Genomic DNA, 22,239 nt, shown 5'->3' with positions numbered 1-22,239 from the left:
CACTCTCGTTTAAAATCAGCACTTCGCAAATTCTATAACGATCTAGTTTGCCAATACAACCTAGCATTGGGTCAAATGCTGTCTGACGTGTTTCATGCCGATTTATAGGCCGTTCATAACACACTGATAACTCCGTTTACCTTATCAAGATATAAGGCTCACGGCTGGTGACCGGTCAACAAGGGATGCTCCATCCTCCTAGGCATCTGATCCCACCTATGTTGTGTCTAGGGGTCCGTGTTTGCCCAACTTTTTATTTTGTATTGTTGATAGGAGTTATGAGATTGATCACTGTTTGACATCTTCACCTTTCACTATGACCTTCATCTGAGATACCCAATTGTTTATGTTTAAAATCCATTAATTAGTTTCCGTGATTCTCTGTTTGTTTAAATTCATGATTTTTATTTTTTTATTTGACACATCTTTAATGCAGAAGTCATGCAGCTTACAACACATTTAGAACATACATGAATTGTGCATTGTTTATAATGTTGCCAAAATGTGCGGTCGCATTACAAGAATACAAAGTTTAAAATGATACTTAGAACGGACTAGTTATCAATGGTCTTTGGGTTTGTCCATACTTTCTGTGGCCATGTGACGGTAAAAATACACAGTTCACATTCCTATCTAGATTTGTCACTTCACATTAAATACAATCGGTCTCAACCGTGTACGCGTATTTACAGTGTATCTATTTACCTGTACATATCCCAGTGAAGTCATCCACTTCATTTACAGCCTCTTTGTTCAGTATCTAATATCTGCTGCTTTATACTTCTAATTTATGTAAAACTTATACGGTACCAATTTTGATGCACCAGATGCGCATTTCGACAAATAATGTCTCTTCAGTGATGCTCAACCGAAATGTTTGAAATCCGAAATAACTATGAAGTTTTAGAGCTATTATAGCCAAAAACAGCGTGCCAAAAAAAGGTGGTGTCAAATTCGTCTAAGGATAAGAGCTATGCATGAGGGAGATAATCCTTAATTTTGAAATGAATTTCTAAATTTTATAACGGCAATTAAATATACATCCGTATTTTCAAGCTAGTAACGAAGTACTTAGCTATCTTTTACAAAACAAAAAAGTTTTCAACACTAAAGAAGATAGCGATGTTCCTAAGTTGATGTGCTGGAAATTTTCATCCTGCTTATAAAACTACGTTTGACTTAGTTCATGTATTAGTACTAGTTGTTGAAGAGACACGTATGTATGATGACCGATGTTTGATCTACGCTAAAGGTAAGAGGTACCCGTATAGGAATCAATCAATCTCTCAGTATTTCAGTAGATGATTCAGACAGCTGCATTTATGGAATGTTAGGTATTGTGTAATTCAATTTAATTGAACATTATTCTTTTTATAAAAGCTTTTTCTATGTGTTTTATTGTTCTTGAAATTTACGATGTCCAGTGGCCATGACGAAAAGCTAATTGATGTTATTTATTAGCCTTTAGGTATACAATACCCCCACCTCTCGGTCCGAGTCACGTGAAATGTTGATCAGCTGGTATATATTCAATGTTGTCATTTTGTATACATGTACATACTTGAATTTTATTCAGTTCCGATAATGAGTTTTAAGTGTTATTTCAATTAATTACTGTCCACACAAAATAGAATATGCAAAAAAGCATGAAATTGAAAATTTCCTGGGAATTTTTGACAAAGACTCAGATATAGCTTCTGTGAGTTATCGCTCTTAGTTTACCTTTACGTCAATGGATATGCAGTTAATCAATAATTTAACGATTTTGCAGCGTATGTCTGATTGTTTTAAGCTTTAGGATTGAAATCGTATGCCAAATTTTACTGCAGTAAATTGGGGTCGCTGCATAACTGAACCTGTTGAAAAGTTCCACTGCTATTTTCGGATGTGTGACAAAGTGAAGATAACGAACAGTCATAATAATATACAGAACACAAATTGAGGGGTAGGGCAAACACGGACCGCTGGATATACCAGAGGTGGGATCAGGTGCTTAGGGGTAGTAAAAATCTCCTGCTGACCGGTCACACCCGCAGTGAGACATATATCCTGTTTGCATATCTTACTTGATAGGTATATTTGAGGCTCTCCTGATAAGTATGATGACCGCAGTATGGTTGTATTTCAACATGCAGAATGCTAATGCAGATTTCACTCTGTAGTTTTAACTTATAGAGATAGAAAGTGGAATATATAATTATTTTTATTTTTTGCTCTAAAATAAATTCAACAAGTCTTAACTGTAGTAAATTTGAATGAGTGTAATCTTATAATTTATCTGTAATAAACTAGAATCCACAGGCCTTCTCAAAATATTGTAAATATATCTTTAATTGTTTGTTTATTTACCTATCTTCGAGAATTCTTTCACCTACTTAGAGACGCCACTAACTGTGGGTAAAGCATATATCACTCAGGGCTGTAGGAGTAAAGGTTCTTATTATTAGTCCTCCTAGGCAAGGGATGATCCCACATCTGGTATATCCAGGGGTTCGTATTTGCCCAACTCTCAATTTTGCATTCCTTATAGGAATTATGTGATTGATCACTCAATGTTCGTTACCTTAACCTTTCATTGTATGCTGGAACGGTTATCTCTCGCTATCTCGTATCAAAGTACGCGTTGATGAGACAGGTTATCATCCTTTGCCACTGCGCATGTGACTGTTCACTCACCTTTCAAGTTAATGAACAAGAAACAGAGAACGGGACTTCCGTTTTTAGCTCACCTGAAACGAAAGTTCAAGTGAGCTTTTCTGATCACATTTTGTCCGTCGTCCGTCTGTCCGTCTGTAAACTTTTCACATTTTCGACTACTTATCCAGAACCACTGGGCCAATTTCAACCAAACTTGGCCAAAAGCATCCTTTGGTGAAGGACTTTCACGTTTGTTCAAATGAAGGGCCATGTCCATTTCAAAGGGGAGATAATCACAAAAATGCAAAAATAGGGTGGGGTCATTTAAAAATCTTCTTCTCAAGAACCACTGTGCCAGAAAAGCTGAAATGTACCTGAAAGCTTCCTGATATAGTGTAGATTCAAGTTTGTTCAAATCATGGCCCCCGGGGATAGGATGGGACCACAAGGGGGAATCAAAGTTTTACATACAAATATATAAGGTAAAACTTTAAAAATCTTCTTCTCAAGAACCACTAAGCCAGAAAAGCTGAGATTTACATGAAAGCTTCCTGACATGATGTAGATTCAAGTTTGATCAAATCATGGGCCCCGGGAGTTGGATGGGGCCACAAGGGGGATCAAAGTTTTACATACAAATATATAGTTAAAATCTTCTTCTCAATAACCACTGATTCAGAAAAGCTGATATTTACAAGAAAACTTTCTGACATAGTGCAGATTCAAGTTTGTTTAAATCATGGCCCCCGGGGGGTAGGATGGGGCCACAAGGGGGGGGGGTCAGAGTTTTACATACAAATATAGGGGAAATCTTTAAAAATCTTCTTCTCAAGAACCATTGGGCCAAAGAAGTTGACATTTACATGAAACCTTTCTGATGTAGTGTAGATTCAAGTTTGAAAAAAATCGTGTCCTCCAGGGGAAGTTGGGGCCATAATAGGGACTAAGGCTTTACATGCAAATATATATAGAAAGTCTTCAGATATGGGCCAAGGTGACTCAGGTGAGCGATGTGGCCCATGGGCCTCTTGTTTAGGTCATATCCGAACGCCCGTGATTCTCACTTCTAAATGCCGAACGTTTGGAGGAGAAATCAATATCTATGTTAACGTCTTAGGTTTGACGCGGTCATGGAACGAGCGGGACTTGAACTCACGACCACCCGGTTACGAAGCGAACGCACTACCACTGAACTACCGCGACCGCATCGCGTGTGTAATGACAATTATAATAATGACAGTTATGAAGAGTAAAGAAAAATTTATTGTATAGTTTGAAAAAAACTGAAAACTTTTCATACCTAGAATTAGATTGAAACTCGACAAGGTATAGAACACTGGTAAGGGAAAAATCAAAAATCATCGTAAACTACAGGTCTACGTTATCTGTCAAACCAGATTCAAAGTAAAGGTCAAGATAAATAAACTTGAAAAAATCTTTTCCAACAATTTCAATATGTCACAAAATAAGTCGCGGGGCTCGTGGAATGTGTATGTTCACACTCCGATACATGTAGCACTAAAAAACCGAAAATCAGAATATACATAGTAGATGTAAATATTTGAAATTAATCAGAATACACACAGATAATGTAAATATTAAAAATCAATCAGAATATGCACAGTGAATGTAAATATTAGAAACTAATTACAATACACACAGTGAATGTAAATATTAGAAACTAATCACAATACACACAAAGAATGTAAATACTAGAAATTAATTAAAATACACACAGAGAATGTAAATATTAGAAATTAATCAGAATACACACAGAGAATGTAAACATTGGAAATTAATCAGAATACACACAGAGAGAATGTAAATATTAGAAATTAATTAAAAAACACACAGAGAATGTAACCATTAGAAATTGATTAAAATACACACAGAGAATGCAAATATTAGAAATTAATTAAAATACACACAGAGAAAGTAAATATTGGAATTCAATTAAAATGCACACATAGAATGTAAATATTAGAAATCAATCAGAATATGCACAGTGAATGTAAATATTAGAAATTAATCAGAATACATACAGAGAATGTAAATATTAGAAATTGATTAAAATACACACAGAGAATGTAAATATTAGAAATTAATCACAATACACAGACTGAATGTAAATTTTAGAAATTAATCAGAATGAACAAAGAGAATGTAAATTTTAGAAATTAATCAGAATGAACAAAGAGAATGTAAATTTTAGAAATTAATCAGAATGAACAAAGAGAATGTAAATATTAGAAATTAATTAAAATACACACAGAGAATGTAAATATTAGAAATTAATTAAAATACACACAGAGAATGTAAATATTAGAAATTAATCAGAATACAAGCAGAGACTGTAAATATTAGAAATTAATCAGAATACACACAGAGAATGTAAATATTAGAAATTAATCAGAATACACACACTGAATGTAAATTTTGGAAATTAATCAGAATGAACAAAGAGAATGTAAATTTTAGAAATTAATCAGAATGAACAAAGAGAATGTAAATATTAGAAATTAATTAAAATACACCCAGAGAATGTAAATATTAGAAATTAATCACAACCCACACAGAGAATGTAAATATTAGAAATTAATTAAAATACACACAGAGAATGTAAATATTAGAAATTAATCAGAATACAGACACTGAATGTAAATATTAGAAATTAATCAGAATGAAGAAAGAGAATGTAAATATTAGAAATTAATTAAAATACACACAGAGAATGTAAATATTAGAAATTAATTAAAATACACACAGAGAATGTAAATATTAGAAATTAATCAGAATACAAGCAGAGACTGTAAATATTAGAAATTAATCAGAATACACACAGAGAATGTAAATATTAGAAATTAATCAGAATACACACACTGAATGTAAATTTTGGAAATTAATCAGAATGAACAAAGAGAATGTAAATTTTAGAAATTAATCAGAATGAACAAAGAGAATGTAAATATTAGAAATTAATTAAAATACACACAGAGAATGAAACTATTAGAAATTAATTAAAATACATCCAGAGAATGTAACTATTAGAAATTAATCAGAATACACACAGTGAATGTAAATATTAGAAATTAATCAGAATATACATAGAGAATGTAAATTTTAGAAATTAATCAGAATGAAGAAAGAGACTGGAGATTTAAGAAATTAATCAGAATGAACAAAGAGAATGTAAATATTAGAAATTAATTAAAATACACTCAGAGAATGTAATTATTAGAAATTAATTAAAATACACCCAGAGAATGTAAATATTAGAAATTAATCACAACCCACACAGAGAATGTAAATATTAGAAATTAATTAAAATACACACAGAGAATGTAAATATTAGAAATTAATCAGAATACAGACACTGAATGTAAATATTAGAAATTAATCAGAATGAAGAAAGAGAATGTAAATATTAGAAGTTAATTAAAATACACACAGAGAATGTAAATATTAGAAATTAATTAAAATACACACAGAGAATGTAAATATTAGAAATTAATCAGAATACACACACTGAATGTAAATTTTAGAATTAAATTAATCAGAATGAACAAAGAGAATGTAAATTTTAGAAATTAATCAGAATGAACAAAGAGAATGTAAATATTAGATATTAATTAAAATACACACAGAGAATGTAAATATTAGAAATTAATCAGAATACACACAGGGAATGTAAATATTAGAAATTAATCAGAATACACACAGGAAATGTAAATATTAGAAATTAATCAGAATACAAGCAGAGAATGTAAATATTAGAAATTAATTAAAATACACACAGAGAATGTAAATATTAGAAATTAATCAGAATACACACAGAGAATGTAAATATTAGAAATTAATCAGAATACACACAGAGAATGTAAATATTAGAAATTAATCAGAATACAAGCAGAGAATGTAAATATTAGAAATTAATCAGAATACACACAGAGAATGTAAATATTAGAAATTAATCAGAATACACACAGAGAATGTGAATTTTAGAAATTAATCAGAAAACACACAGAGAATGTAAATATTAGAAATTAATCAGAATACACACAGAGAATGTAAATATTAGAAATTAATCAGAATACACCCAGAGAATGTAAATATTAGAAATTAATCAGAATACACACAGTGAATGTAAATATTAGAAATTAATCAGAATATACATAGAGAATGTAAATTTTAGAAATTAATCAGAATGAAGAAAGAGAATGTAGATTTTAGAAATTAATCAGAATGAAGAAAGAAAATGTAAATATTAGATATTAATCAGAATACACACAGAGAATGTAAATATTAGAAATTAATCAGAATACACACAGAAAATGTACAATCTGATTAAAACCAGATCCTGAGATCTCCTCACTTAGATTGCTACACTAGGATCTGACGTAACCCCATATAGGGTCACGTCCGCATGACCTTTCGTTAAGCCAATCAAATTGACCCTGTCGATTTATACCAACGATAATTTTTCACCCATGAACCTTTGCGTCATTATTTACGTTTGAGATGCAATAAAAATGACTGCGCGTTTGACAGACGACGGCATACCTGACAAAACATGCGATTTAAACAACGTCTATTATTCTCTGCAGGTTTTCTTTCATTCAAACGCTAAAAAATCCCAATGGAGTTCACTATTCAAGGAAAATAGCTGCGATTGTTTGGTTTGAAAGAAAACATATCGCAGCTAGATGCGACGTCACAATGCACCGTTTACGTCGACTGGCGTTATATTCCTCGCGTTATTTAAGTAGACCATCTTGAAAACTCTTCAAATCGTACCCATCCCTATTCACACATAAATCGAAATTCACAATTAATTTAATTTGGGTGTATTTCATATCGTACGTTTTGTTGTTTGTATGAACGGAATAGATTAGGCATTATTGCAAAAGTTTAAAATTCTTTATGCGAGAATATACAATTTTACAGTGTGGAATAAACTTCGTGGGAGAGAGATTATAGCAATTTGTTTACGAATTGCCAGGAACCGCCTAAATAGCCATCATTGTCTGTATGGCGCAATCTGACTGGCTGATAGTTCTCATGAATATTCCAAGCAAAAGGTCATGTGGACGTAACCCTATATGGGGTTACGTCAGATCCTAGTGTAGCGATCTAAGTGAGCGGATCTCAGGATTTGGTTTTAATCGGATTGAGAGAATGTAAATATTAGAAATTAATCAGAATACACACAGAGAATGTAAATATTAGAAATTAATCAGAATACACACAGTGAATGTGAATTTAAGAAATTAATCAGAATATGCACAATGAATTTAAATATTAGAAATTAATTAAAATAAACCCAGAGAATGTAAATATTAGAAATTAATCAGAATACACAGAGAGAATGTAAATATTAGAAATTAATCAGAATACACACAGAGAACGTAAATATTAGAAATTAATCAGAATACACACACTGAATGTAAATTCAGAATGAACAAAGAGAATGAAAATTTTAGAAATTAATCAGAATGAAGAAAGAGAATGTAAATATTAGAAATTAATTAAAATACACACAGATAATGTAGCTATTAGAAATTAATTAAAATTACACCCAGAGAATGTAAATATTAGAAATTAAAGACCCAATTTTAAGTTGACATCCCCAAATTGTAAGCTGTCAATCAAACATTTAACAATAGATCTCAGGTGGAGTGACATCTGTAGACACTGTGGTCTGGGGCTACCCCAGAGAGGTGTTTTGATAACAATAACAGCCAGTATCTACAGGCATTCTTTAGATCTTGAGGAAGCCCAGTATACCTGAGTTTTGATAGCAATGACCTGTCCACAACTGCTATTTTCTTGTAATGCAATTGGTTTTAAAAAGGCCCCTGAACAATGCAATTTCAATATGATTGTAATTCTTTTCCCCCCTCTATACCTGTACATTATTATAAATTACACAATCAGAAATCAAATAATAATTTGCACAATAATTTCTAAAACTTGTAACCAATTGATATACGTTATGTCATCAATTTATGACACCTCTATATTTATAACAGAAATTATTCATTGAGTCAATGACAGAGAGAGAGAAAGAGGGGGTGGGTGTAGAATGTGTGTCAGCTACCCTTAGGAATACAACCATTATTCAAACACTATGAGCACAGAAATTCTGCAGAGGTCCCTGAGACAGGTCATGTGTATATCAAAACTATATAAAAAAAAGCATGGACAGGTAGATTTCGACCATGTTCTGTCTCTGTGTATTTCTTTGAGTGCCATGGGATATAGCAATTAACACCTTGGTAGACCCTGGCCACTCCAGGTAAATAACATCTGTTTAGATTAGGCTCCGCCTACATTTTCACTGACCGTACGGTCATGAGATGGGTCTTTAATCAGAATACACACAGTGAATGTAAATATTAGAAATTAATCACAATACACACACTCAATGTAAATATTAGAAATTAATCACAATACACACAGAGAATGTAAATATTAGAAATTAATCAGAATACACACAGAGAATGTAAATATTAGAAATTAATTAAAATAAACCCAGAGAATGTAAATATTAGAAATTAGTCAGAATTCACACAGTGAATTTAAATATTAGAAATTAATCACAATACACACATTCAATACCAATATTAGAAATTAATCAGAATACACACAGAGAGAATGTAAATATTAGAAATTAATCAGAATAACATAGAGAATGTAAATATTAGAAATTAATTAAAATACACACAGAGAATGTAAATATTAGAAATTAATCAGAATACACACAGAGAATGTAAATTTTAGAAATTAATCAGAATACACACAGTAAAGGTAAATATTAGAAATTAATCACAATACACACAGAGAATGTAAATATTAGAAATTAATCAGATTACACACAGGGAATGTAAATATTAGAAATTAATCAGAAAACACACAGAGAATGTGAATTTTAGAAATTAATCAGAATATTTCACAGAGAATGTAAATATTAGAAATTAAATAAAATACACACAGATAATGCATATATTGGAAAATAGTTACAATACACACAGTAAATGTAAATATTAGAAATCAATCACAATACACACACTCAATGTAAATATTAGAAATTAATCAGAATACACACAGAGAATGTAGACATTAGTAATGAATCAAAATAAGCACAGGAAACGTAAATATCTAAGTGCAACAGTTGAAAGTCATCGGATATTGACTGGTCTCCAGGTTTGGTAAAATATCTTAAGGGTGTTAAAGGATAACAGTACAAGGGAGACGACTCTAAATGCAGAAAACAAACTATCATAACAAAAATGAATGTCTAATTTTCTTTCTTGAATTGCAAATTGATTTACATCGCATTCGTTTACTTATTTGTTTGAAGTTAAAAACGCCAAAAATTCACAATGAATGTAAAAATACGACTAAAACTTTACGCTTCATAATTCTATATTATTATAGTATTACACAATCATAATATCACACCATCTTAATTTTATACTATCATAATACTACTGTATTTTAATCACACTTTTTACACTTTTTAAATATTCACTATTATGATTCCTCTCAATCTTAAATACGAGGATAGTTACGCATTAAGATATTGAGTTTTACAAACTGACTGATCTTGAAACCACGGGCAAGAAAGAGAAAGTTGATGGAATCTTTCATCAAGATTGATTGGAAGTGCCTTCTAGAATTGAAAATTTACAATCAGTGTGCAATCGAAATCTCTGAAAAGAGAAGTATGAAAATCCTTTACCTGTTAAAAATAGATCCCCGTGATATCATTAGATTATCTTTGTTGTGTGTAACAAAATCGTATTATCTCTACACGAACACTGTAATTCTTTTCCATTTCTCTTTACGTAGCTGCACAGTAGGAAGTTAGAGCTTGATATTGTCAACGCTTACTTTTATGCGGCGTTAATTGTAAGTTATCAACAGTCAATTATAATTATCAAATTTTTGCAGGAAATTCCAATAATTCTGAATTCCTTTTATAAAACACTGTAGGCAATTTTCATTTCCTAACTTTGTAAAACCCACTCACTTGCTTATAGGTGTGTTGTACTTCCTGGATAGCCATTTTCCCGTCCACCAGGTTAAAAAATTCCCATGATCAATTCTATATATAGCTGTACTGGAATGTGTTGAGACAAGAGGAGAGAGGCTTTCATTCAAGGAATGAAGTTAACATTAACCAGCAATCATCCCATCGCTAGTTTCTGGATATGTGCAAGCTGGAATTGGCAAGGTAACAGATAATAGTACATTAGTATACCTTAAATTTATAAAAAGTTAAACAACAATCGTGATTCAACACATTTAATCTCAATCTTGTGACACTGGATTTAAATATCCGAGTTTTACCTTTCTGTAACTGCTACTGAAATAGCAAAAGTTTATCTCCTTATATGGCGATGATCATTTCCTTATATGGTGCTAAATGAATTCCTTAGATTTTTTCACATTACCATACACTTTAGGTCGTTTTCTGTGTCGTAACAGTTTTGATCGCGCGCTGGTGAAACAAAACACGCAATCTGTATCCTAATTCTTTATTGCGAAAGACATACATCTTATAGCATTATAACAAAATTGAACATGGATAATAATTACAAAGCTGAAAATAAACGGCCAATTCTTACAAAGACATCTAGCAGATGTAATACAATAGTATAATGATAGTAAAAAAGGAGAATGACGATACAAATTACATATTATGGACTGTTCTTAGTTCAAGAGCTTTACAAATAAATTTTCCTAAGTTACAAAGTTCTTTAACATTGTTCACACTTAATAGTTGTATAAATTTGAACATGGAGGGTTTACTCCAGTAATACTTTTTCACTAACTTAGCTCTAATCTGACAATATGCAGGACAGACTAACAAAAAGTGGTATTCATCCTCAATTTCAGTGAAACGTTTTACAAAACCCCTTTTCACGTGGTACATTTTTATGTCTGCCAGTTTCTATGGATAAATTATGTGATGATAACCTTATTTTGGAGATACCCTTTTTGTACAATTTAGGAATATATTTTTCTAGGTAATATTGCAAGCAAAAATTATCAACCAAATGTTTGTAAATAGTGCATTTTGATTCATACTGCATGTTGCTATGTAAATTTTGAATAAAATGATCCTTCAATCTTTGTTGTATTATTGGCAAACAAATATGGCTATTTAAGTTATGTTGATCATGCCACATATAACTAAGTCCCAAACAATCAAGTTGCTCCTTGATGAAAGTAGCCCAGTTACGACTTGTATGCTTTGTATTTTCACAGATATTGTATAAACATTCATATGCAGCATTAAGTATACAATTTTCAGACTGCAATAATTTAAACCAAAACTTGAACATTCTCAAAATACGAACATGATACAATTGTAAACGCCCTGTTTCAAAATATGCCATGGTTGTATTAGTGTTTTTACGAACACCAAGTGCAAATTTTAAAAAATCCAGGTGAACCTTTTCAATGTCAGGTCCTTTATGTAATCCCCACACTTCACACTCGTAATTCAAAATATTACAGACATATGTATCGAAAAGGGAGAATAAGGTACAATGATTTAAATACAAGTGTTTTATGGTTGATTTAAGGGCAAATAGTGCTTTGCGACCTTGTGATGCTAACTGTTTCTGCATTACCAAAAATTTACCATTAAAATTAAATAAAACGCCCAAGTAAACAAATTGATCTAATACTTGTATACTTTCATCTTTATACACCCATTTCTCATCTGTGCGAATCTTCCCACCATTTCTAAATACAACAATGTTAGTTTTTGCTACGTTAACAATTAAATCCCATTCATCTGTATAACTTTGCAGTGTATTTAACATATTTTATAGTTCAATAACCGATTCTGCAAGCAACATCATGTCATCAGCATACATCAAAATATAAAGACTTAATAACTGTAAATCAGTCGGATGATTACCTTTTTTGATAAATTCAATTTCAAGGTCATTCACATACAATACAAAAACAGGGGAGACAACACTTCTCCTTGTAATAGACCAATGTGATTTTCAAAAAATTGTGAAATGTGACCAGAGGATTTTACACAGGTTCTAATCCTACCATACATGGAGCGAACAATAGTAAGCAGCTTCCCTTGTATACCGTAGTGTTTTAATTTTCTATACAATTTTTCCCTGTTAACTGAATCGAATGCCTTCTTAAAATCCACGAAGCAACAATATAATCGTTTTTTGGATTGGAGTGATTGTGCTATAAGACAATGAAGCGCACAAATGGCCTCCGTAGTACCTAGCTTGGGTTGAAAACCAAATTGTGCATCTGAAATAATATCATACGAGGCTGCCCATGAGACGAGTCTTCTGTTTAGTATGGAGGTAAACAATTTGCAGAAACAACTAACAAGACTTATTCCTCTCTAATTATTTGGATCAGAAGGATCGCCTCTTTTGAAAACAGGCACAATACCAGCGTCAGACCATTGTGTTGGAAAAACTCCTGATGATAAGATACGATTGGAAATAACATGCAAATATGGTACAAAAAATTCTCTAAATTCCATGAAATACTCATTCAAAATATAGTCCAAACCATGAGATTTCCCCCGTTTTAATTGATCAATAGCTTCGGATATTTCTTTGTCGGTAATTTCCACATCTAGTTCATTAAAAACTGTAGGTCCTGTGTCTTCCACATTAGAATAATCTTCTGTGGGAACAAATGTAGCTAAATCTTTAAAATGAGTGTGGAACGATTCTAAGTCTATCGGTGTATTTTTTGGCTTTCTTTTTCGAAAATGTTTGTGGAATACTTTTGGGTTTTGTTTACGGAGATGTTCAAGTAAATCACCCTCCTTTCGTAAATACTGACGCCTGAATTTAACTTCTAAATGTTTATAATTCTTTTTTGCTTCAATTAAATTCAAGTGATTTTCTTTGTTTTTGTAATGATTGGTCGCGCGCTGGTGAAACAAAACACGCACTCATTCCATCGGTAACAATTGTTACTCGGGTGGTAAGAGATGCTTATTACTTCAATGATGTATGTTGTGTGTGTCAAAAACTCTATCAAATATGAAATCGGTAATTCAATTCTAGATTGGTAAATCTTTTTGAAAAGCATTACGTTGAAATTGATGACATGAATTATGTGATCTATATCGTCAATGACAAAACATACAGTGAGTAACATAAGAAATACGTTGATAATGACATAAACATTGCTCAACATGATTGTATCTTATAGGAAAAGTAAAACAAACATGAACTATGCACTGGGAGCTACTTTTGATGGTGTTTTTCTTTACAAAGGTATGCATATAGTCTGCAGCAGTAATCAGAATTCAAAAGATTGTTTATTTTAAAACATAGTGAACATTGTAAAAACACCCACTTATTGGAGAAAAAGTTAATAAAAATTGCCATATAGATAAATTGAAAGTATTTATTCATTCGTTTCTTTGTCCAATTGTCATTCAAATACTTCTATACGTGTAACAAAATTAATTAAGAAATTCTGCCTTCCGTTTTGTAGGTCAGCTGTGGGAGTATTTTTAATACAGTAGGAGGCGCACCCTCACCAAATGCATCTGTAAGTAACGCTACACACGAGACTGGAAACGTAAATGTGACGGAGCATGCGTTCAACATCTCAAACGATAACTCATCGTATATCACGAACGAAAGACAGGAAATGAGAAATATAACAGTTTCTGAGACCGAGCGTGCACGTGAACTGCCTGGATACGTCATTGCTATCGCTGTATCCCTGATTGTTGTTGTTTTTATTTGTATTGTGGTTGTGTTGTTTTGCTACAGGAATAAACTAAACACCTGCGGGTGTCAAAACAATTTCTCGTTCAGTACATGTCTGGTCCTTTCTGAAACATCGGAGCCAGCGGAGCAGGATGTGATCTCCGGTGAAAGTGTCAAAATGATGCCAGGAGAGCAAACATGAAATCATAAAGTGACGTTTTCTCCCACAATCATATTAATGATACTTAATATATGTTTTATGTGTTGATATTTCCCGATATTTGGTGTTTATTGTAAGTAACTATTTCCAGTGATACTTCTGTTACAGCCTGAATTTGTAGGAATTAAATATAGTTTGCTGTATGTCGTGGATAATTAATAATTACATTTACAAAGAAGGAATTATCTAAAATTAAATTTTGGTATTGAGAAACACCTATTTTATCGAAGAAATCCTTCCTTAACATAATATATAAGGAGCAGTGTAACAAAAATACTTTTTTATTTGTATTTCATTTTGATCACACAGAACACAAATTCTGTCCTCAAATGGTTTGCATTGATATCGACCAGTTTCGATTCTCCGTATCTTAACATGGCCATAGTTGATTTCACGTTTTGGTGGGTGTAATTCCACAAATTTTTCGACACTGTTTTGAGTTCTAAAGAGCGAGTAAGTTCTGAGTTAGGGAATATTGGGAATATTTTGGACGCAATGAACCGAGGATTGCTGACGTAATTTGGCGTATTGCAAAAAATAGAAAATGCTATAGTTGAATCAATTTTCATCACTGTCATATGCTAAATGTTGTGACCATTTCTGTCAAAATACTTCCGTTTATTACTGGATGTTTTGTGTACATGTATGTATGTTAAATAATCTAATGCTGTACTACCACTAATTAGTCATCTTCTTTCAAACATATCCTTTTCATATCAATCATAACTATGTCAATATAAAATGTGTATTTTTAAAATTGTTGTTATTCCGATAAACTGCATGCAGTAGATTTGAGAAAGTTAAGCCTGATGATTGTTGACGATTAAATGTTGATGCTAATGGAATAAATAAAAAAAGATGTTACCCATGATCCCTTCCTTGTTGATTCTCTCATACCGGAAAGATGCTGTTTATCGGGTGGCTGTTGTGAAAATTAAATGGAGCGTGAAGAGAACGGATAGCGATATATTCCACTCATAATTTAGAACAGGATAAACACAAACCACTGAATACACCACGTGCCAGGACTTAATATCTCCTGTGATATCTACATTGTATATCTTGATCGGGTAAACGGAGTAATCCAACGTCAAACTCAGTATGTAAAGAACGGTTTAATAGTAGGTATGAAATCTATCAGACAGCATTCGGCCAGGCTGTGTTTTCCTTGTTTGTATGGGATATTTGTTGGAGAATACCGGGGTTTCCCCACGACGTTTATTGTCATGCTTAGTTTTGTCTTGTTCCGAATTCATCTGGCAAATAGCCAAACTACATGTACCTTTTATACCTTTTATATAGAAAAGAGACAAATCTGAAAGAGAAAAATGGTAGCGTTTTCGACAAACCATACTATTACTGCAATACACACCAATTACTAAAGTAAAATATTTTACTTATTTTAGAGTACAATTGTACTTAGTTATTCCTTTTTACTTAAATTTGTTAAGATAGATAATTAATGATTATGTAGCATTCATTAAAAAACCTAGCTACTAGTAAATTATGTCATTACTTAAGATTAGTAAATCGAGATCGGGTTTCTAATTAAAAACATCGGGTGTGAGATTTAATCGATCTGCTGCAAACAAGAAACGAATTAACCGGGAACATTGATTTCTCCAGACGTCACGATGAATGTGGTTATATAGATCAAGGAGTTGGTGTACTTATTCTTTATGGCTGTTGAGTAATAAGGCCTAAAGTTTGCTATATTGTAAATGTTCACAAAGCAGTTAACTTCTGGCCTAAGTTGTTAGTTAGATACTTAGGCCAGAAGTTAACTGCTTTGTGAACAAACATTTTTAAAATTTTGCTACATTACTTACCAAATATTTAATTGTACACATAGTCATATTTAAGAATGTGTCCACGGGGTCGGGTGAGTATTGTTCTTTTTATTATTAGGCTCTTACCCTTTTCAAATGTTTTTCGGGCAATATCAACTTTGACGTTTATAATACTTACTGTGACGTCATAGTACTTTCGTGTATGTATCCGTGTGTTACATTGCCATGAGAGATAAACACAACTGAAGAAGACCGGTAACACGGTCGAAATATTATTACAACAAAGTGTTTAAGAGTTTTTTCTATATTTTACCTCCAAAACAGAGACTATATATATATATATATATATATATATATATATATATATATAAACAATAATAAATTACACTTTCGAAAATAATTGAGGGTATGAAGAGCAACAAACATACTTTTAACGAAGTGCTAACACGTTTAATTAGGTATTAATTACGTTTAATTAGGTATTAATTACATTTAACTAGGTATTGGGCGCAACGCGTCACAGCTTATATCGTCATTTCAAACATAAAACGTATTTCTTAAATAAGAAAGAAAATCTGTGTTTGAATCCATTTTATTGTCGCGGTTTTCTTTTTACAACTTATGACCTCCAAATGTCGACCACAAAGCGTGGGCATTCTTCCGATGATCACGAACCCCCTATCCAAACTGTGTCTCCTTTCCTCATCTGTATTCGTGCAGTCGTTGTGCAAGGCTTTGCGTAGTTAGAACCTCGGGCTCCACAGTAACTATTGCCAAATACAGCATTATTTTTTACGAGTTCTGTATTGAAGGTGTCTCCGTTGTCGACAGTGATGGTCCAGTCAAAGAAATACACGCCTTCTATCGGTGCAGTGAGAATTTTCCAGTTCTTGCTCTGTATCCGTTCCCTTTAATTGAATAACAAGACAAATATACGTATGGCGAAAACCATTTTCTACAAACTGTACTTCATTTCCCTTTGCTAGGGCTTGGAATACACTTGTATGTGTATGTGTGTGTCCGAAATTTAAACATATTTTGAAAAGTTTGTCAAAGACAAAGTCTTGATACTTAATTATCATAGTGGTTTGATACCGTAAAATGACCCTTAGAAAAATAATGCAGTCAGACATAGACACTTTTAAAAACATATACATGTATACATATTCTGTTTTATTAAAAAAGGTTAGCTAATCCCCGATTAAACAACGGTTTATCCATGCTTACCTTTATTTGTTATGACATGTCCAAACTTAACAACGTGATGTTTGGGAATATTTACAAGACGTTTGCTTGCTCTAGCCTGGAAGGCAATCACCTTGGCATCTGTTGAAAGGCATGACAATTATCAAAATACAGTGTATTCTATGATGGAATACTATCATTGGAGCTATAAATTATAAAATTGTGTTAGGCGTTTTTTGAGAAACTTGGAGATTTACTATCAGTCGAAGCGTAATTGTACGTTTTCCAGAATCAAAAACATGAAGGTTTGCTACAGTGAATGTAGGCTATGTCTGTGCACTTCTCTAAAGAGAACAGATTTCCTGAAACATTTGACTACAGTTATATTGATTACATGTCGAACATGTGTTTGTGCTACTAGATGGTTATCCTCATAGACATAGAGAGATTATTTACTTCGATTATTATTGACTAACCATTTTCTAATGTGATAATGAGTAACAAAGATACACCGAGTGCATTGAATTGAATGTTCAGTTGCAACTTTGTATTCAATTTGTTTATTTAGAATTAGACCAAACAAAATGTTTGAGCATTTGTACATTATAAATCCATTCTTCAGTATATATAGCAATGATCAGATCAATCTTTTATTTGTTGTTATGCTTTCCAGTTTTTTCTGGTTTGTATGAAATGTTTGCGAATCTCAGTAAAGATAAATTCTTCGTTAAACATCACTCAACAGCAAACTATGATTTGTCATTACATCAAAGTTAGCAATTTATTAATGAGCTATTCCATAATAGATTTGGAAACTGGGCTTTTTTAAAAAAACTGTACAAACTATTACATACCACCAGTGAAGAAATTTGACTTGGCCTTTTTCATCATGGAACATGCGGTGTTGAGATAGAAATACGCCCAGTCTCCGGGGTCCACCCCAAGGGTCACGCAACATAATGACAGCACAAGAAATACAATGCAGACCTTCATGTTGGAAATTGATCCGAAGTGAACACTGAAACAGGTAGGATGTCATTTTATTTATACAGTGTATTATTAGTGTCCACAAGGAAATCCTGAAATACGACATTTTTGAAATTGAAAATCGTTTTCTTTTTAAGGAAGGATTCTTGTCGTAATTCAGGCAAATTCAAAAGGTACGTACCATAAGGCCCTGTATTATCTTCAATTGTGAAAAAGTACTCTTTCTTGCTTACAATTGTAACAATGGACGTTATTGAAATTGTGTTTGAGCAACTTAAATTATAGGAAACTATGTTTTCGGAATCAACGGCAATTGAAAAATTTGAATTACCGATTTTCGACCAGTAACACAATGCCAAGCGAATAAAAAAAGATATATGGTATTCTATAGTTGTATAGATTGATTGATATTTTCCGCCACACTCAACAATTTTTCAGTTATCTGGTGGCACCCAGTTTTTATTGGTGGAAGAGAGAACCCAGATATAATGTACCTGGGAAGAGAACACCGACCTTCTGAAAGTAAACTGGGAAAATTTCTCACTTACCGGCGCGACCGGGATTCGAACCTGCGCCGATAGAGGTGAGAGGCCGTGTGATTTTGAGCTCAATGCTTTAACCACTCAGCCACGGAGGCCCTTCTATAGTTGTAGAATACAACATGTAAAGTCTTAATGCTTTCAAGAATCCATCCCTAACAAGCAAACATGTATCATTAAAATAATTTTGCACATAAAAGGTGAAGATAACGAACAGTGATCAATCTCATAACTCCTACAAGCAATACAAAATAGATAGTTGGGCAAACACGGACCCCTGAACACCAGAGCTGTGTATGACAGATAATATACTAATCTAAATTTGCACTCCCGATCTTGTTTGATAATTAAGAGTATAGTATGCTAAAATCCAAGTGCAATGAAATTTTTAATTAACAACTTTGACCACTAAGTCTTCATTCAGAATCAGTGTATGGTAAAATGTAATTTACTGTCATTTTCATAAGTTTTCTTGTAGATTTTCTTTCCGAAATCATCACTGACAGGCTTCGTATTTATGCCAAAACATTTCTTTCTAGCATAAGTAAGTGAAAACGAAAGAAAATACATTGCAATCTGTTTTCTGAAGAAAAACTGCGAAAATAAGAATTTTATTCAAAGTTTTAGGAACTTTTGATGTCAAGTGCTTCATATGTTTGTAAATGTTTTGTCAAACTGTATTTGACATGATATATGAAATAAAATAGGATTCAATTGTCTTTAAGTCTATTTTACAGGGTAAAAAAGTCCTATCAAATCTATATGGAAGTAAAATACTAACAATGCTACTTTGTCTCCAAGTATGTACATCCAGCTCCTAACATGAAATGCTTTATGAATGCAAGGTGAAGATAACGAACAGCGACCAATCTCACAACTCCTACAAGCAATACAAAATAGATAGTTGGGCAAACACGGACCCCCTGGACACACCAGAGGTGCCTAGGAGGAGTAAAAATACCTTATTGACCGGTCACACCCGCCGTGAGCCCTATATCCTGATTAAAAATTATTTTGAAAAAAACATACCTTTTCTCTGGTGTGTAAGTGGTGATCAGATTGGAGTACACAAACAAACGTTAATAGATGCAACATATTGACTGTAATCCATACACCTCATTAAAATGAAATCCAATTCTAACTGTCATATAAGATGTTTCTTTTTAGAAAAGCTTCCAGATTCAATCAATCTATCCTAAAATAATCATTTTAAGACCTATGAAAATGAATGATTAGATATATGGTATGTCCAGGAATCCGTGTTTACCCAACTCTTAATTTTGTATTCCTTATAGGGAGTTATGAAATTGTTCAATGTTTGTTAACTTCACCTTTCATTGTACAAAATTGATATTGCGCAAAAAAACAACACACATTTGAAAAAAGTAAGAGTCTAATAATAAAATGAACAATGAAAGGCGACGATAACGACACATATCAATACAAAATAGAAATCACGAAATAATAATAAAATTAATAAAATGAACAATACTCACCCGACCTCGTGGACACATCCTAAAATATGACTATGCGTACAATTAAATATTTGGTAAGTAATGAAACAATTTTTTTTTTTTGAAATGTTTATTCTAACCCGGATCCTCATGGGATTTAAGAGGTATTTGATACGTTTATTAGAAATTAAAAAAAAATACTAAGAGGTCTTTCATATTTTTAATTCTAATAATCTTATGGCACAGTACTGTTGTAAAAAATAGCAATAAGACCACTTATGATGTGAAAGTTTGAACTGGCCACGTGACTGTCACTTGAAACGGCAGAGTGACGCGGTTGTTTGTAACATCGATTTAAAATCAAATAACTGGTTACAACAGGTGAAATAATTTATGGTATTTCAAACCGCCTCATAAATACATACGTGCGATGATTTAAAGAGGTTCGCACCTGAGATTTGGAGTAATGTCATTTTTGGGGGGTGGGGTGGGTGGATGTATTTTTGATTTCTACATTGAAAGAGGATTAGGAAATTAAAAAGAAAAACTAGGGTCGCAACGCTTGTTATTGAGCAAATGATCTTTTTGCACTTAAGATTTATTCAATTAAACTTGATTTGTCTTTTGACGTCAACACAACACAAATCAATAATTACATAAAATAGATATATAATCATGTCTTCTAACACTACAGATAAAAAGAAATTTAATAGTAATAATGGAAATAAGTAATGACCTTTTCGCACTTAATATACGGCAAAAATTCATGTTATCTTTGAGAATTCAAAAGGACGTATTAGGAGTAATGTCAATTTTTAAATAGAATTTCAAAAAGTGGGGGTTGGAGACTAAGTTTTTAAATTATCGGCAGAAACAATGCACTTTTATACAAAATGTCCAATGAATTAATCTAAACTTTTATAAGAATCACAGGTTTGGTATGAAGCATCTTTGGAACAGGAGATACTTCAATTATAAATTTCAGGATTCCTGCAATCCTGGGGCCTTAGGGGCGGGACATCAGTGTTCTGTTTGGAAAAATATATCAACCAAATTAATAAATTACAACATTTCCAAGTTCCAAGTCTGAACTACCTCTATCATAAATTATAAAACTGAAATACATGTATAGGAGTATGAAAATAAAAGATATATTGAATGAAACGAAACTGAGATATCACGCAGAGTTAGAATTTTTTGATTAATCAATCCTTCCGCCACATAATATAGTCCCTGCAAAACCTTTTCAAAATTTGAATTGACACACTTTTTTTCCAACTGGATTGGGTTCAGTAATACATGTGTAATATATTTGCACTAATGGGATCAGTATTAACCAGTAAATACTTAGTTGTAGCATCAACGGCAGTCTGGCTCAAAAGCTCGCGAGCTAACTTCCTTAATAGCGTTTTTACACGATGGAGAAAGAAATGTTGTAATTTGGACCATTCAACGTTAAGAATTTCAGTTCAAAAGTAATGAACATCTTACAGGTGATTGGAATTTTGATTTAGTCTCAGTTTGTTACATTATCCCGGCGCCAGTTTGCCCTATTCTCAAACAGGAGGAGATTACTCTTCCTAGGCACCTCATCCAACCACTGGTGTGTCCAAGGGTTCGTGTTTGCCCAACTCTCAATCTTCTTCATGGGATGTATCAGGCTGATCACTGTTCGTTATCATCACATATTTTCATGTT

General features: G+C 32.5%; 1 protein-coding gene and 2 long non-coding RNA genes across 6 annotated transcripts; 1 reads left to right on the top strand and 2 right to left on the bottom strand.

The window, feature by feature from the left end:
• The first annotated feature begins 1,205 nt into the window (after positions 1–1,205).
• On the top strand, positions 1,206–15,457 carry LOC125677221 (uncharacterized). Of its 2 annotated transcripts, XR_007370997.2 has the most exons (6): positions 1,224–1,252; positions 7,582–7,715; positions 10,489–10,548; positions 10,680–10,873; positions 13,858–13,922; positions 14,146–15,457. It is a non-coding gene; the product is annotated as an uncharacterized LOC125677221 (long non-coding RNA). The 2 variants fall into 2 exon arrangements; XR_007370996.2 differs by lacking the exon at positions 7,582–7,715 and having other exon boundaries at positions 1,206–1,252.
• Positions 10,480–15,776, bottom strand: LOC130053002 (uncharacterized). Its single transcript, XR_008801433.1, has 2 exons — positions 15,452–15,776; positions 10,480–10,859 (listed from the first exon to the last, which is right to left on the bottom strand). It is a non-coding gene; the product is annotated as an uncharacterized LOC130053002 (long non-coding RNA).
• Positions 15,777–16,952: 1,176 nt separating this feature from the next.
• LOC125675575 (uncharacterized) lies at positions 16,953–22,150 on the bottom strand. Of its 3 annotated transcripts, none has more exons than XR_008801432.1 (4): positions 20,117–22,150; positions 18,416–18,579; positions 17,604–17,702; positions 16,953–17,284 (listed from the first exon to the last, which is right to left on the bottom strand). XR_008801432.1 is itself a non-coding variant. In XM_048913316.2 (4 exons), the coding sequence occupies exons 1-4, from the start codon at positions 19,895–19,897 to the stop codon at positions 17,238–17,240; spliced, it is 339 nt and encodes a 112-aa protein (XP_048769273.2). In that variant the 5' UTR covers positions 19,898–20,039; the 3' UTR covers positions 16,953–17,237. The 3 variants fall into 3 exon arrangements, 2 of the variants coding, with proteins under 2 accessions (XP_048769273.2, XP_056015379.1); XM_048913316.2 differs by lacking the exon at positions 20,117–22,150 and adding an exon at positions 19,869–20,039; XM_056159404.1 differs by lacking the exon at positions 20,117–22,150 and adding an exon at positions 19,540–19,828.
• Positions 22,151–22,239: the final 89 nt, after the last annotated feature.

The sequence above is a fragment of the Ostrea edulis genome, chromosome 3 (assembly GCF_947568905.1).
Source record: "Ostrea edulis chromosome 3, xbOstEdul1.1, whole genome shotgun sequence".
NCBI classification, from domain to species: domain Eukaryota; kingdom Metazoa; phylum Mollusca; class Bivalvia; order Ostreida; family Ostreidae; genus Ostrea; species Ostrea edulis.
The sequence above is the reverse complement of the archived record's forward strand: the minus strand, read 5'-3'. Positions and strand labels throughout refer to the sequence as shown.